This window comes from Diceros bicornis, chromosome 16 (assembly GCF_020826845.1).
Source record: "Diceros bicornis minor isolate mBicDic1 chromosome 16, mDicBic1.mat.cur, whole genome shotgun sequence".
In the NCBI taxonomy this organism is placed as follows: Eukaryota; Metazoa; Chordata; class Mammalia; order Perissodactyla; family Rhinocerotidae; genus Diceros; species Diceros bicornis.
This window is the reverse complement of record NC_080755.1, coordinates 3,791,088-3,808,885: the sequence shown is the minus strand read 5'-3', so window position 1 is coordinate 3,808,885 and position 17,798 is coordinate 3,791,088. Positions and strand designations below refer to the sequence as shown.

Below are 17,798 nucleotides of genomic sequence, written 5' to 3'. Positions count from 1 at the left end.
GACTGGTGGATAGTATTCAGTAGTCACAAATACTTAAGCTGAGTGTATATAGGTCTATTAGCCTCTCTTCTCCTATAAACTTATATTTGAAATATAAAAGAAAAAGAAAAGCTTGTTTTTAAAAAAAATATGTCGGTGGTAGTCCTACATCCCTGTGGGCTGGTAAATCGTATGAAGGGTTTTTCTTTTATGAAGAACTTTGTTATTCTGTAGGAATCTTATTTTATATGTAAATGACAGAGATGTATATGAAGCGTTTTCCTGCACTAAGTCGCAAGTTTGTCTTTTAGTAAAATACCACTGAATTTTTGTATCAGCAAGAGAGGTAGGTAAATTCGAATAGAGAAGCTAATTTAGCAGTCATTTAGTCAGGAGATGGAGATTTTAGAGTTGCTACTTCTAAAAAGTGGAAAAGATGAGGATAAATTGACTTTTTTCTTGCTTCTATGGAATAAAAAATTAGAGCTGAAAAGGAACAAGCCTGAAACTCATGACAATGACCATTTTGTTTATAGATGAAATGAATTGGAAATTGTGAGTATGATGTCATTTACACCTGCTCGATGCCTCCATTGAAGCTCATTTCCATTTCTTTTGGTAGTCATTTAATAAATATGTCCCTGAGAGAGGCATAAGGAAATACATTCTGTGTTTCTTGAAAGGATGAAGGAGTCCTCTTGCCATCACTGCAGCATACTTAATGAATGTCCTTACCCCAACTTACAGGCTTTGGAGTTTCTAGGAATCTAAACCTTTTTAGCCTAAGCAGAACACAATTAATAAGATGTATTTCATATAAAGAAAGGACACAGTTTAAGCCAAAGCTAAGCATAAGCATTTTATATCGCTTTCTGTTTGGATTGCAGGCAATAGTGTTTACTTCCAGTAACTGAAATAAGTGACACCTATGTTTAGTCCAAAGAGAATATATCAGGAGAAGAGAAGGAAGCATTGGAAAATAGTCATTTTTAGTGACTTGGAAAGGAAAATGTGCGATTTTAAGTGGTAAGTGTTATCCAAGAAAGCAAGGAATAACTATAAGAAAAAGCAAACCAAAGCAATGTAAATATCATGAAAATCTAGTTTAAAAAAAATGTTTTGGCATTTGGGTATAAGATTGGAGGTGCACACTATAAAATTATTAAAATAAAGAGTTAAAGTTAGAAGTACTGTATTTAGATGCTTATGATTTTAATTGTTTGCCATTTAAAAATCAGTTTATTGCTTGCTTATATTGGCATGTGGGTAGGGAAGAAGACTATTTAAAAAAAGTGTTGAAATTGAATTTACTGATCTAGGCTGTCAGTACTGTTTACTTGTAGGTACAATATGAACTTAGGCCCTTTCAGATATGTGGAATTAAATATTGATTCTAGTGAGGTTCCAGAATTAAAAAGTCTTACATTTTTAAGGTTTATTACTTTACTATCTCTCAACAGCAATGAAAGTTTTATTTTATTAAAATTAGTCAAAAAACAGCAATGATTTTCATTGTATTATGCATATAGTGCTGGGAAAAATAATATATCTAGGAAATATTTGACAAGGGCATAGGAGTTTATTTGAGGTTTGAAGTTCTGTGGTTTATGTGTTGTATGACAGGTAAGGTATTATATGGTATATTCTTAGGTAGAAAATAATGGTGGATTATTTTATTATTTAAATAGTTGATAGGTGGTTGATGGGCTCTATGCACGTCACATTTTTTTCTGCTTTTGTATAGCTGGCTCTCTGCCTTAGGGAAGAGTCATGGAGTTAAAGACAAAAACAGGTGCAAAATGGTTACATGACTAGAATAATAACACTGAAACTCAAAATTGGGATATTCCTTTACTAATTTTTCCTTTCTATTTCATGTATAAAGAGTCTAGGAGCTAATGTCATGTGTTTAGAAAGATTCCTATTTTAACACGTATTTGACAACCTTTTAAAGTTTAGGGTGCATTGATATGAGATGTATATACTACAACTACATTTGTGTAAAAACTCCTTATGTTTAAGTAGTAAGGAAGTTGGAAGAAGATGGTGAAAGTGGGGACAGAGCTGTTAGCTTTTTTTAGAAGACTAAAAAAATTAAGTTAGTCACCCAGGATCACACATGGCAACTTACTTGCTGGTGATTATTTTCATGTATTATATCTATAAGGATTATACATAGATTTTAAAGTGAAATGCACTGAAATGTTTATATTTTGAGATATGATCCTGGTTTTCTGCTTCTTTAACAGTTTTGATATCTAATTATTAAGTTATAGCTATTATTTGCTCAAACACATAATAATAACAGAATCCTAAATATGATATTCATAGGAAATAGAAGATATTGAAGGTATCCAAAATTTTTTTAATAATATGATTTATATGCAAGAACTATCTTGTCTAGGAAAAATTAAGCATCTTTTTAAAATATGCTTTTTCCAGTGTCATATATGTTTTACTTTTTAAATTCATGATCTAGTGATTTTTCGGTTACTCTTTTATAGAGATTCTCTAAACCACCTAAACATTTTCTTCTTGTGTTTTTGGAAAACCCTCTGGTTACTGATAAAAGCATTATACTGTGAACAGACCAATAGTGTCTACTACCTTGAAGGGAAATTTCGGTTCTGAAAGTTTAACTGAGTTCTGTTTTCCATGAAAATGTAGAAATACCTACTGTTTATCCACTTAAGGGAGATCTTACAGTGGTTAAAGGCTATAAGGAAGAGTTATTACACCTTCAAATATATAGATACGATAATAAATGGGGTTGATTTTATTATTTAGTCATTCATCAAATAATTATTGAAATACCTAACTATGTTCTGGGTATTGTGTTGGTACTGGGTATATTGGGGTATAAAGACCCATGATTCCCACCCTTAAGTATATGGGAAGGAGGTTGAGGAAGGGTTGAATAATTTTAAAATTTGATGAATTATAGGAATGAAACAATAAAGCACAATTAGAATAACTGTGAAAAGGGAAAGGCTCTTCAGCAACACTTGAGGAATGGGGAGTCTGCCACTTGAAGAGCAGAGGAAAAAACGCTCTTGCGGAGGACAGCGTGTCTAAAACACCTGGAGGCAGAAAACCTTGACGTGGTTTAGAAACTGAAAGGAGATCACATGGCTGGATCATAGTGGGCTAGAGGGATAGGCAGTGCCGCTGGGTGTGGATGGGGGGTTGAGGCCTAGGCTTATGCTTGAAGGCCCTGATAATTGAGTTTAGATTTTAATTCAAGCACATTGGGAAGCTATTAAAGTGAGTGATTGGACTAGATTTATGTTTTGTGAAGATCAGACAGAATAGACAGAGATGGGCAAGAATAGAGGCAGGGAAAAGGAGATTATCAAAGGTTCAGGAAAGAAATGATAGCTTGCATAGTGGCAGAGTACCAATTTAAGATATATTTTGGAAATAAATATTTTTATGTATATTTAGATATGTATTGGCAAAATTATATATTTTGCAAAACTCTCTGTTGTATATTAGGTAAGGAAGGTAAGAGAAAGGAAGATGTCAAGGGTGACTTCTAGAATTCTGGCTTGAAGGAAGAGCATTGCCATTTATTGAAGTGAGGAAGATGAGGGAGGAGAGGAACAGATTTGGGAGAGAAAAATCCAGAGATACTTGTGAGGTATCAGTGAGGAATGGCAACTGGGCAGTTGAGTTTTAAGGCTCAGAACAGAGGTTTGGGCTAGAAATATGAATATGTGAGCTATTGGCTTATAGGAAGTATTTAAAGCCCTGAGAATGATATCACAAGCTGGGGAGAAAATGTAAAGAGAGAAGAGAAGAGGGCCTAGAATTGAGTCTCCTAGGACATTTCCACATTTAGAGATTGGGTAAGGAGTAGCCTGTAAAAGAGAATGGGAAGGAGCAGCCAAAGCTAGGAGAAAAGCAGGAGGGTGTGGTGTGTGGTGTGTTCTGAATCTCAAGAGGGGAAACATGTTGATAAGGAAAGTCTCATCACCGAGTTGAGGCTGCTAAAAGGTCAGATGAGACGAGAACAGACAAGAGTGGATAGTCCACTGCATCATCCACAACAGGCACCCCAATGGAGTCAGACTGGAGTGGTTGCAGAAAAAGAAGAAGTGAGGAAGTAGAAGACAGTAAGGGTCAACAAAAAATTTTTATGAGAAGTTATGAGTGGAAAGTAGAGAAATATGGTAGTAGCTGATGGAGGATGTGAGATCAGGGTAAGGCTACTTTGTTTTAGTAAGATGGGAACCACTAGAGTGTGACTATATTTTGGTAGAATTTTAGTCTGTAGAATGTGTATTAAATTGGGCGTGGACTAGTATGCTGGGGTTCAAACAAGACAGAAGTTGAATTCTGCCTCATGTAACAGGCCAGAGCAGGTGGGCTGTGCCCCATGAGGTCATCCAGGGACTCAGGCTGGAGGGGGCTTTGGCATCCTCCTGAACTTGGGGCCTCTGTGGCTGAGCCTACGGCGACCACCTCAGTCATCATTTTCCAGCCAACGGGAAAGCAAAATCTAGGGCAAGTGGCTTTGTCTTTGTGAAGATGACCTAAACATTGAATCTGTTTTCTCTGTTGTCTCACTGGCCACAACTCATTGTGGTCTCAAGCTGGGTGGAGGAGTACCAGCTGAAACTGAAGGTTCAGTTACTGAAAGTAAGATAGAGAAAATGGAATCTGGGGAGAGTCCATTTCTGCCACAGACTATGAGCTCCTTGGCATGAGGAGGAGGGTTACAATATACTTATCTCTGTTTCTAAACCATGTGCAGTGCTGACTTATATTTGGTACTCAATAAGTTTATTGAATTGCATTGATTATTAAAATTAATCTTCCCCCTTGTAAAAGGTAGAATTTGATTATAGGCTCTAAATTACACAATGCTACCACCTTTCCTCCTCCTCCACCAGTTTTTATGTAGACTCAACACTTTCTAGCATAAGGATACAAAAGGGAGTATAATATTTACTTTCAAGATGTGCTTGAAAATCTAAAATATAATGTAAGAAGAAAAAAGAAAATTTGTTAGTTTTATTTGGATCATGACATTGTGTGTTTGATCTTGATATTTATATACACTGTGGGCAACTGAGCACATGCCAAGTTGATATGTCTTTTATTCAACAGAAAGAATAGCTAGTGATTGTAAAAAGGAACCTTAAACAGAAAGCACAGCTATAGCAGTTAGTTTATAACATAGATTGGTATTTGTTCATGTTCCCTTTTCTTCCAATTATTAAACTAACTCCAGCGTGGATTGTGAAGATGGGAACTAAATGGTGATTTTACTATGGAGTTTCATTTTGCATAATTCTATATTATACTAATGAGTGTATCATTTGCTTAAAGTATTACACTAGCCCTTTGCTCCTGATATTTTTACCATAAAGTTAGAATTAGGAAGGGAAGTTATACACAATCTGAGATATTTGTTTTTGAGAGTCTTACCACATTAAGATAAGATATTAAAATGACATGACAGTCACTGGCATAGCACCTCTCCTGCTGCTTAGAGCGAAAAACTGCTTTCAGCATAGTGGTGTGTCTATTAGTAGGGGAATAAGTAACAGCAGAAAATAAGTTCTTTAGGTATGATCATGTTCAGTTCCCTTGTTTGGCAGATATGCAAACTGAGGTACAATGCTGAGGCACAAAATACTTAAGTGTCTTGACTAGCAAACTATTAGAAGATGGTGGTTATATATTTTAGAAGGTCTTTTCTAGGACATAAGAGCAGATTATGATATATTAAGATCTGTCGTTTGAGTTCCTTGTGAGATATAAGACAGACAGGCTTTCAGCACTCAAGGGAAACAGGAGGGAGCCAGGCAGAAGCATCTGAGAAGGAACTGGGAGGGAGAGAGCAGCGACGCTGCCGGCTTCCCTCCAGCGGGGCGGGGCTGTCCAGTATGGGACTGCTTCCACATCACTGAAGAAGCCTCCATTGTGGTTGTGGTAGAGAATTCAAAAGGGGCGAACAGAGTCGTGAGAAATCAAAGAGGAAAGGCATTTGTTGATGAGAGAATGGATAGATTCAGGGGTTCGGAGGGGCAGAGCAGGGCCTCTGCTGGGGTAGGAAGGGGAAGGAGAATGAGAAAAAATATCCGTTTCCATTATTAGGTCATCCTGCCCAGAGATTAAAATATATTTTCAACTGATGCAGCAAATTCATTTTTATGAAATTAAATGTATCTAAGTTATGTAATTATTATAACATTAATGTCGTTTTACACTCATCTATGGCAAAAATCTAATAGGAATAAAACCTGTAATCATTACAAGTCAACTTTTACTTCCAGTTAAATGTTACTTTTGACCCATTCTTGGGCACCCGTCTTTGTGGTAAATTTGGCAAGTCATCCATGAGGTGCGTGCAGTGGATTGTGTTGTGATTGTTGGCATTTCTCCATCTTTTATTGTGGTTCTCTTCAGCCTTTCATGTGCAGCATCCTAGTTTTCTTGCGTAGGGAAAGGAACCTCACCAGTGATGGGTCCTTCCTTTCTCTGCTTGCAGAACAATCCACCATGACGACTGAATCCGGCTCAGACTCGGAGGCCAAGCCGGAGGCGGAGGCGGCGCCGGCGGCGGCGGGGGCGCCGGGGCCGGGCGGCGAGGAGCAGCGGCAGGCCCCGGAGCAGTTCGCGGCCGCGGCGGCGCACAGCACCCCCGTGAGGAGGGAGGTGAGCCGGGCCGCGGGCGCGCTCCCCTGCGCCTGCGGGCGTCCCCGGAAAACCACGGAGCCGCTCCAGCGGCCGCTCCGACCCGGGTCTCTTAGCAGGAGAGGGAGCTAGGCGGGGTTGTCTGCTTCCCCACTTCTGGTGCCGGGCAGACGAAAATTTATGCTATTTGAAGGCTTTCAGTGAATGGCATTCCACAACCTTGCTTGGTAACTCCTTCATTTAATGAAAGCACTTAAACTCACTGAAATCTGAACTGCGGACTACTGATTTCCTCTGGAAAACCTCGCAGGAGGGCTAGACACCATAGGACAGCTTTAATTATGTGCCTGATTTTCACTCAAACCCGGGGTTAGAGCTATGTTTATTTTTCCAGGGGTCCCTCTGACCCTAATGCTGGCCAGCCACTTTAGTCGATGTTCAGGTAGGTCTCTCTCCCTCTTGTATGTACACGGATATTTTCAACACCATTTCCTAGGCATGTTTAAGTTGTTATGTGTAATGTGAATATTTCTCTTAAAAGTTTTCATACAAAAAATAAAGCATGGTTTATACCTAGACCTTGAATGAATCCATGTTTACATTTCCTTGACTTAAAACTTCAAACCTGGAATCAACATGTTTTAGAGTACCGACTCATTTGTGGTAAGGAAATGAGGGAGTCCCTGCAAATGATTGACCTTTTGTAGGTGGGAAGTCTGTGTGTCAACCTAGAAATTCTAGAAGATGTTGAGAGAAGAGACATGAAATTAGCATGTCAGTGAAATTCTCTAGAAGGCACAACACATTATAACATTAAACTATATATTTACAACCTGATTATTTTATTTATTTTCCCATGGCATTTTAAGTTCTGCTTTTAAATAATATTAAGAATGAAGTTTATTTTCATGCTCTATAAATAGATACTCTGTCTGATCTAAGATGTTTTGTGATGGGGAGCTGGGGGTTGTCATTCCAACTTGTTAACTAAGGAGCTGCTGCTGTTGTCGTGGTTTCCTTTACCTTTTCTCTGTGGAGGAGTGAGCGTGGTAGCATTTTGTTTATTTTTAAATCTCCACAAATTTAAAACTACTAGACTGGCTTTTCTTCATTCTTTCCTCTTAACGCTGAAATGAAATAAAGTGGGGGACAGCTGTAGAGAAGGAAGAGTTCCTATACCCGGACATGATTAAATATACTTTATCTTCTATAGTCAGATGTTTGAAACAAAAGGAAAGAAATGACACTAAGCCATTAGAGGGAAAGGTGACTGGCTGCAGAGAGACCTAAGTTAGTGCTGTCTCCTCCCCTTGCTGTTTTCCTCGTCACAGAGAACTCCTTCTAGCCTTCTGGGCCTCAGCTTCCTCCTTTACAAAATGAAAAGATCAGAAAAGATAGAAAAGATTAGAAAAGATAATTTTCTAAGAGTCTTCCACTCTAAAATTATTTGATTCATACTAGGAGAGTATGAACTTCCTGGAAGAGAGACAGAACTTCCAATAAGATGGGCCTGTTGGTGCCTTTTCTATTGTAACATCTATTTTACATTATATTACAGCCATCAGATAGAAGATCTGTTCCAGGAAGAAGTTACTATGTCACATTGTTTAGGCAGTTAGTGGGGGAGGTCAAATGTCCCTCAGAGAAAACAATCAAGGTAAAGAGATATATTTCAGGGTGGCCAAATCTTGATCTCCCACAGTCCCGCCTTTGAAACTAAAAGTTTCAGTCCTTTTGAAACTTAAAAGTCCAGAAGCTGAGTTGGTAGATGTGTTTCATTTCACTCAACGCATTTCTTAGTCGTGATAATAGATCAGTTCAATTAAGTTTATTTTAGAAGGTGGTGATGCAGGTGGGCTCTCAAGATTACGCCTATATTGTGGAAGCAAGCAATCAAGTATTTAATAGAAGCATTTCTATGTAAACAAAAGAAAAACAAGGTTAGTGGTTGGAGCAAGTTGTAAAGCAGTTTCTGAGTTCAGAGGACAGCCAGTTAAGAAGATTTTTAGATGTCAGCGTCAAAGCATCTTTTGCAGTTTAAAATGTCTGATGATGTCATCGGGTAATATCTCAGGTTTATATCAAGTCCATCGACTTCAGTTTGTAAGGCTTCAGGATAAAGGGAAAGTTCAGTTCTCAGTGATTTCAAATGAAAACGATGGGAAAAAATCAAAAACGTTAGTTTGGACATCTGTAGCCAGATATTTTAGGAGACTAGAAGAAATCAGGATCCAGTCCAGTCAACAGATATAAAACAAAAACCTCAAAAGATAATTAACAAAACTAGGATCTAATATCCGCAAATGTATACTATAGTTTTTACTGAAATATAATTTTTCTCTCTAAAATCACCCTCATTTTTATCAAAGATAGCCAAATTAAAACTAACTAGTTTGCAAAATAAGTCTAGTTCCAATAGAGTTGGCCCAATTATTTACATAAGTACAGCAAGAATAGCAATTGATCATATAAGCTCTTTTAAATCTGCTTTGCTGGAACTTTTTATAAGAAATCTCAGATTGAACTTCAGCGGCCTCTTGAGGCCAGGAAAGCCAAGCCAAGGATTTTGTCATCAGACATTGCCTGCAGTACCTACAGATTTGGGTTAATTCCTCTTACAAGGTTCCCCCAAAATATTTCAGGGTTCCTTGTACCTGCCAGATAAGTGACATTCTTTACTTATCCTGGTAAGTGTTGCTTGGAACATAAGGTACCAGGCCAATATTTCCACGTGGCTTTATTCCATAAAGTCCAATTTTCATTCCTCCAAGTCTATATGGTTATATCGCAAATATGATGTTCCAGTCACAGCCTTGGTAATATAACCAGTGTTTCCAATTGTGTCCTGTTATAAGGAGAACAGATTCTTATTGAACTTATGCAAATAACTATATTGCCATGAAAACAACAAAACTCACTTACTAAAAGTTTGCAAATTCTGGAGGGATCAGGTAGAGAGAAAAAGATAAATATTTTAATTTTACTTACAAAGGTATCATTTACCAAATTGTTATAAGTCATAGCTAGCTCAGGAGAAAAGAAAAAAAGGTTTTCCTTAAATCTGAAAAAACAAAACATTAAAAATTCAGCAATACTTCAAATGAAAAATCGTAAAAATTATAATCATCCTTATCAGTTCATTCAGTCCTGTGTAATCCATTTTTCATCCCGATCTTTTTGTTAGCAGCTTCATGAAGTCATCAGTCTCTCCAGAGTTCTGTAATTTTTCACCAAGTTCAGTTTTATGATCAAAAAGTTTATCAGAAGCCTGTACTCCATTGTAACTGTCAGAGTCCTTCCCATGAATTTTTCTGAAGTTGAAACATATATTTTGCAAAAGCATTAGAGCAAAGAAATAAGTCTGTAAACAAGACATCAAAATGGCAGTTGACAAAGAAATTTGGTTAATTTTGTGACATACAATACTTTAAAATAATAATAACCAGAATTATGACTGATAACCAGGACAGATCAGAATTTCAGTAATGTTATACAATTTTAAAACACCTATATCGATAACATTTACCCACAGAATACCACCTAAGCAGGTTTATCATCACTTGTCTGATAATGCTTCCCATGTAGTTTAACATACTGAATAAGCCTAATAAGTTTAGTATCTTCCTCCTTATAGGAAGAGAGCAAATTTCTTTGAGAAGTTCCAGGGCCTTTTGAAAATTCTCAAAGAAAAAAAAAGTAAAAAAAGACTTTATTTAAGATATGAATTTTGGGGACCTTGTCAAAAATATAAAAAGTCAAAGCAAACAGAGCATTAATGGTCCAAAAAGCGTTAATAGAGAGACCTCAGTCTTTTGAACACGGAAAATTATTTTAACAAAACAAAGACATCTCAGAGGTAAAGAAACTGTTTATAACCTCTCAGATGAAAAGTTCAAGAAAAATTATTATTTTAAGAGAAAGAAGACCAAATTTTAATTTTGTACCAGCTCACTTCTGATATTAAAACTCATTTACTTGATTAAATTCATTTTAATCTTAGCCAACTTGACCATGCATAAAACTCTTTTTCCAGAATTCCTCTTCCACAAACTTTTTATAACTTCCTTTTTACCTTCAGAATTTGTCCCATGTCTTTCTTTTCCCTCCTAGTACTTGAGGACAAATTTATCTTTCTTAATCAACCAAACAAAATATTTCCATTCTTTGTACCTTCTTTATACATCTTACTTTCCTTGTACACAGACATATTTTTCTTTTCTTTTTTTTTTTTTTAATTTTTTGTTTATTGCAGTAACATTGGTTTATAACATTGTATAAATTTCAGGTGTACATCATTGTACTTCTATTTCTGCATGGACTACATCATGTTCACCACCAAAATACTAATTACAACCCATCACCACACACATGTACCGAATTATCCCTTTCACCATCCTCTCTCCCCCCTTCCCCTCTGGTAACCACCAATCCAATCTCTGTCCCTATGTGTTTGTTTATTGTTATTATCTACTACTTAATGAAGGAAATCATACGGTATTTGACCTTCTCCCTCTGACTTATTTCACTTTGCATTATACCCTCAATGTCCATCCATGTTGTCACAAATGCCTGGATTTCATCGTTTCTTATGGCTGAGTAGTATTCCATTGTGTATATATACCACAGCTTCTTTATCCATTCGTCCCTTGATGGGCACTTAGGTTGCTTCCAAGTCTAGGCTATTGTGGATAACGCTGCAATGAACACAGGGGTGCATGTACCTTTGCAAATTGGTGTTTTCAAGTTCTTTGGATAAATACCCAACAGTGGAATAGCTGGATCATATGGTAGTTCTATCCTTGATTTTTTGAGGAATCTCCATACTGTTTTCCATAGTCGCTGCACCAGTTTGCACTCCCACCAGCAGTGTATGAGAGTTCCCTTTTCTCCACATCCTCTCCAACACATATTGTTTCCTGTCTTGTTCATTATAGCCATTCTGACGGGCGTGAGGTGATATCTCATTGTAGTTTTGATTTGCATTTCCCTGATAGTTAGTGATTTTGAACATCTTTTCATGTGTCTGTTGGCCATCTGTATATCTTCTTTGGAGAAATGTCTGTTCAGGTCTTTTGCCCATTTTTTAATTGGGTTGGTAGTTTTTTTGTTGTTGAGATGCATGAGTTCTTTATATATTTTGGAGATTAAGCCCTTATCAGATGTATGGTTTGCAAATATCTTCTCCCAATTGTTAGGTTGTCTTTTCGTTTTGTTGATGGTTTCCTTTGCTGTGCAGAAGCTCTTTAGTTTGATGTAGTCCCATTTGTTTATTTTTTCTATTGTTTCTCTTGCCCAGTCAGATGTGGTGTTTGAAAAGATGTTGCTAAGACCGATGTGGAAGAGCGTACTGCCTATGTTTTCTTCTAGAAGTTTCATGGTTTCAGGTCTTACATTCAAGTCTTTAATCCATTTGGAGTTAATTTTTGTGCATGGTGTAAGGTAGGGTCTACTTTCATTTTTTTGCATGTGGCTATCCAGTTTTCCCAACACCATTTGTTGAAGAGACTTTCTTTTCCCCATTGTATGTTCTTGGCTCCTTTGTCAAAGATTAGCTGTCCATAGATGTGTGGGTTTATTTCTGGGCTTTCGATTCTATTCCATTGATCTGTGTGTCTGTTTTTGTGCCAGTACCATGCTGTTTTGGTTACTATAGCTTTGTAGTATATTTTGAAATCAGGGAGTGTGATACCTCCAGCTTTGTTCTTTTTTCTCAGGATTCCTTTAGCTATTCAGGGTCTTTTGTTGTTCCATATAAATTTTAGGATTCTTTGTTCTATTTCTGTGAAAAATGTTGTTGGAACTTTGATAGGGATTGCATTGAATCTATAGATGGCTTTAGGAAGTATGGACATCTTAACTATGTTAATTCTTCCAATCCAAGAGCACGGAATATCTTTCCATTTCTTTGTGTCTTCTTCAATTTCTTTCAGAAATGTTTTATAGTTTTCGGTGTACAGATCTTTCACTTCTTTGGTTAAGTTTAGTCCTAGGTATTTTATTCTTTTTGTTGCAATTGTAAATGGGATAGTATTCTTAATTTCTCTTTCTGCTACTTCGTTGTTAGTGTACAGAAATGCAACTGATTTTTGTATGTTGATTTTGTATCCTGCAACTTTACCATATTCGTTTATTACTTCTAAAAGTTTTCTGGTGGATTCTTTAGGGTTTTCTGTATATAAAATCATGTCATCTGCAAATAGTGACAGTTTCACTTCTTCCTTTCCAATTTGGATCCCTTTTATTTCTTTCTCTTGCCTGATTGCTCTGGCTAGGACTTCCAATACTATGTTAAATAGGAGTGGTGACAGTGGGCATCCTTGTCTGGTTCCTGTTCTTAGAGGGATAGCTTTCAGTTTTTCACCATTGAGGATGATATTAGCTGTGGGTTTCTCATATATGGTCTTTATTATGTTGAGGTACTTTCCTTCTATACCCATTTTATTCAGAGTTTTGATCATAAATGGATGCTGTATCTTGTCAAATGCTTTCTCTGCATCTATTGAGATGATCATGTGATTTTTTTTCTTCATTTTATTAATGTGGTGTATTACGTTGATTGATTTGCGAATGTTAAACCATCCCTGCATACCTGGAATAAATCCCACTTGATCATGGTGTATAATCTTTTTAATGTATTGTTGTATGCGATTTGCTAGTATTTTGTTGAGGATTTTCGCATCGATGTTCATCAGTGATATTGGCCTGTAATTTTCTTTTTTGTGTGTTGTCCTTGTCTGGTTTTGGTATCAGGGTAATGTGAGCTTCGTAGAATGAGTTAGGGAGCTTCCCCCCCTCCTCAATTTTTTGGAAGAGTTTGAGAAGGATAGGTATTAAGTCTTCTTTGAACGTTTGGTAGAATTCACCAGGGAAGCTGTCTGGTCCTGGACTTTTATTTTTGGGGAGGTTTTTGATTACTGTTTCGATCTCCTTACTGGTGATTGGTTTATTCAAATTCTCTACTTCTTCTTGATCCAGTTTTGGAAGGTTGTATGATTCTAAGAATTTATCCATTTCTTCCAGATTGTCGAATTGGTTGGCATATAGCTTTTCATAGTATTCTCTTATAATCTTTTGTATTTCTGAGGTGTCTGTTGTAACCTCTCCTCTTTCATTTCTGATTTTACTTATTTGTGCCTTCTTTCTTTTTTTCTTGGTGAGTCTAGCTAAAGGTTTGTCTATTTTGTTGATCTTTTCAAAGAACCAGCTCTTGGTTTTATTAATTTTTTCTATTGTTTTTTTAGTCTCTATTTCATTTATTTCTGCTCTGATTTTTATTATTTCCCTTCTTCTACTGATTTTGGGCTTTGTTTGTTCTTCTTTTTCCAGTTCCTTCAGGTGCATTGTTAGATTGTTTATTTGAGATTTTTCTTGTTTGTTGAGATAGGCCTGTATTGCTATAAACTTCCCTCTTAGAACCGCTTTTGCTGTATCCCATAAATTCTGGCATGTCGTATTTTAATTTTCATTTGTCTCCAGGTATTTTTTGATTTCTTCTTTGATTTCTTCGTTAACCCAGTCGTTGTTCAGTAGCATTTTGTTTAATCTCCATGTATTTGTGGCTTTTCTGATTTTCTTCCTATAGTTGATTTCTAGTTTCATACCGTTGTGGTCAGAAAAGATGGTTGGTATTATTTCAATCTTCTTAAATTTATGGAGACTTGTTTTGTGGCCTAATATGTGATCCATCCTGGAGAATGTCCCATGTGCATTTGAAAAGAACGTGTATTCTTCGGTTTTTGGATGGAATGCTCTGTATATATCTACTAGGTCCATCTGTTCTATTGTGTCGTTTAAGGCCAATGTTTCCTTATTGATCTTCTGTTTGGATGATCTATCCGTTGGTGTAAGTGGAGTGTTAAAGTCCCCTACTATTATTGTGTTACTGTCTATTTCTCTTTTTATGTCTGTTAATAATTGCTTTATATATTTAGGTGCACCTACATTGGGTGCGTAGATATTTACAAGTGTTATATCCTCTTGTTGGATTGTTCCCTTGATCATTATGTAGTGACCTTCTTTGTCTCTTTTTACAGTTTTTGTTTTAAAGTCTATTTTGTCTGATATGAGTACTGCTACCCCAGCTTTCTTTTCATTGCCATTTGCGTGGAGTATCTTTTTCCATCCCTTCACTTTCAGTTTGTGAGTGTCTTTAGGTCTGAAGTGTGTCTCTTGTATGCAGCATATATATGGGTCTTGTTTTTTTATCCAGTCAGCCACACTGTGCCTTTTAATTGGAGCATTTAGTCCATTGACGTTTAAAGTAGCTATTGATAAGTATGTACTTACTGCCATTTTTTAACTTTTTTTTTTTTTCTCAGTGTTTTAGTAGTCCTTCTCTGTTCCTTACTTCTTCTATACAGAATTGATGGTCACTTTAGTTTGACCTCTGTCTGAAAGCTGTACTCTTTAACTCCCCTCTTCCCTCTTATGTTTTTGATATCATATCTAACCTCTTTTTTGTACATTTGTATCCATTACGTTCTAATCATGGAAATAGATAATTTTTCCTATTTATGGTCTTCTCTTTTCCCCTTAAATCAGTCCCTTTAACATTTCTTGTAGCACTGGTTTCTTGGTGATAAACTCCTTTAATTTTTGCTTATCTGGGAAAATTTTGATCTCTCCTTCCATTTTGAATGATAACCTTGCTGGGTAGAGTATTCTTGGCTGTAAGTTTTTTCCTTTTAGCACTTTAAATATATCGTGCCATTCTCTTCTAGCCTGTAAGGTTTCTGCTGAGAAGTCAGCTGATAGCCTTATGGGGTTTCCTTTATATGTAACTTGACATTCTCTTGCGGCTTTTAGGATTCTCTCTTTATCTTTAATTCTGGACATTTTGATTATGATGTGTCTTGGTGTGGGCCTCTTTGGGTTTATCTTGTTTGGGGCTCTCTGTGCTTCCTGTACCTGGATGTCTGTTTCCTTCCTTAGGTTTGGGAAGTTTTCATCTATTATTTCTTGAAATAGATTCTCTGCCCCCTTGTCTCGCTCTTCTCCTTCTGGGACACCTATAACACGGATGTTAGTGCGCTTGATGTTGTCCCAGAGGTCCCTTAGACTGTCCTCACTCTTTTTAATTCTTTTCTCTTTTACCTGTTCACCTTGGGTAATTTCTTCTAGTCTTTCTTCTAGCTCACAGATCCGTTCTTCTGTATCCTCTACTCTGCTTTTGAGTCCCTCTAATGAATTTTTCATTTCCAGTATTGTATTTGTCATTTCTGATTGGTTCTTTTTTATATCTTCCATTTCTTTGTTGACATTCTCACTGAGTTCATCTATTCTTCTCCCCAGATCAGTGAGCATCCTTAACACTCTTAGTTTGAACTCTCTGTCAGGTAGGTTGCTCATTTCTGTTTCACTTAGTTCCTTTTCTGGGGTTTTGTCCTGTTCCCTTACTTGGAATGTATTCTTTTGCCTCCTCATTTTGCCTCTTTCCCTGTGCTTGTTTCTACGTATTAGGTAGGTCAGCTACGTCTCCTGCTCTTGAATAGGTGACCTTATGTAAGTGATGCCTTAGGAGGCTTCCAGTGTGCTTCCCTCAGTTCTCAATGTTCCAGGGGTGACCCCTATGTGGGCTACATGTGTCCTTCTATTGTGGCCTTTTAGCTCTCCCTGTAGGCGCCCAGGGAGGCTGAGTTAGGCTCCTGGCCAGCTGTTGTAATGCTCAGCTGCTTGTAGTTGTTGTGGGCCCTTCCGTCTCTTTATCAGGTGTGGGGAGCCCCAGCACGGTTGGCTGTAAGTTCTAATACCACATTTGTGTTGCAGTATTTCTTTTAACTGAGTAGGCCCCCAGCGTGGCAGGTTGTTAGGCTCAGGGCTTTACAATTGCTGTAAGCCTCTAGCCTATTAGGTCTCTTGTCAGCTCTCTGAGGATTGCAGCTGGGTGGGGCTGGCCTCAGGCACAGGAGCACCCAATTGTTTCAGGCTTTGGAAGGTGGGGCAAACCCCTTATGTGGGTCTTTGAGAAGCACAAGTCTTCTGCAGCTGACAAGCCCTGTTGCCCACAGGTCCACACCACTGCCAACACAGTCCTGCCCCGTGTGAGCGCTCCGACCTCCCCAAGCGGACCCAGTCTCACCGCGGCAGGAGCCCCACACACTCCGCCACCGCCCCACACTCTCCACCCGCTCCTTGTGCACACCCTGCCCGCTCAAGTCTGCTCAGTTGCCAGGCTGCAGAGAATCCAGTCACCAATCTATGCAGGCCCACACGTTGCCTGAGGGCTTGTTGTTGGGTGGGGCCAGTCTCTAGGGTGGGCTGTCTGCCCTGGCTGAGCTGGATTAAATCGGTGCTCTAGTGGTTGGAGCAGACCCTGGGCTAGCAGGCCTCAGGGAGAACTCCAATGGCGTCTGTGTCAGCACGCTCACACCAGGCCACAACAATGGCCGCCGCCAATGTCCCAGTCCCTGGAGAGGTCTCACCCCTCACCGAGATGCACTCAGGGCCTATTAGGTGAGTCTCTTGTCACCAAAGCACTGTGCACCTTTCTTTCTGGTGATTTTAGGATGCTTTCTGGAACGGGTGAGTTTGTGCGCGGGCCCTTTAAGAGCCGGTTTTAGTTTCTTTGTGAACCGGGTTTTCTGGGGGTGCTCCCCAGTGTTTTAGTAGCAGGCAAATCAGATATTATGCCGCTGGTCTCGATTGTGCTGGGTCCACAAAATGCCCACAGCGGGGGCGCCCCCGGCTCAGGGCCCCACGCCTCCAGGGAGGCTGTGAACCTGTGAGCTGCTCCCGGCGGCCGTGAAGCTGCGGCTTGTGAAGGCGGCGTTTTTCCTCTCCGGAAGGGGGTCTCTGCCTCTTCTACCCCAGCTAGGATTGTCCGTTGTTGCAGGAGTTCCTCTTATCCAGTTTTCAGTTCTGTCTCAGGGGTAATTTTTCCACGAGTAGTTGTAAATTGGCTGTGTCCGCGGAGGAGGTGAGTTCAGAGTCTGCCTACGCCGCCATCTTGACTCCGCCTCTCTCAGACATATTTTTCTTAATTTTTAGTAGCTTCAATCACATATACTAATTAGAAATTTTAACCCTTAGAAACCTTAATTTGTAAGTAAAAACTAAGTAAACAATTATAAACTTTTTTTACAGTAGCATTTGATGGCTTGATAAATTTATAAACACTTCAGAATTTCTAGAAATATGTTACTTTACAGTACAATCTTTTAATAAAGCACGTTTAC

General features: G+C 38.3%; 1 protein-coding gene across 24 annotated transcripts in view; it reads left to right on the top strand.

Moving 5' to 3' along the window:
- The window catches only part of EPB41L3 (erythrocyte membrane protein band 4.1 like 3), a 236,230-nt gene that overhangs the window by 133,795 nt on the left and 84,637 nt on the right, over nucleotides 1–17,798 (top strand). For 16 of the 24 annotated variants that reach the window (XM_058556647.1, XM_058556658.1, XM_058556650.1 and 13 more), the window contains 2 exons: nucleotides 874–1,005; nucleotides 6,479–6,645. In XM_058556647.1, coding sequence (XP_058412630.1) covers nucleotides 6,490–6,645 — 156 coding nt within the window. In that variant the 5' untranslated portion in view covers nucleotides 874–1,005; nucleotides 6,479–6,489. Of the gene's footprint in view, nucleotides 1–866; nucleotides 1,006–6,478; nucleotides 6,646–17,798 lie in introns of all 24 variants that reach the window. The other 8 variants (XM_058556648.1, XM_058556672.1, XM_058556649.1 and 5 more) reach the window with 2 other exon arrangements.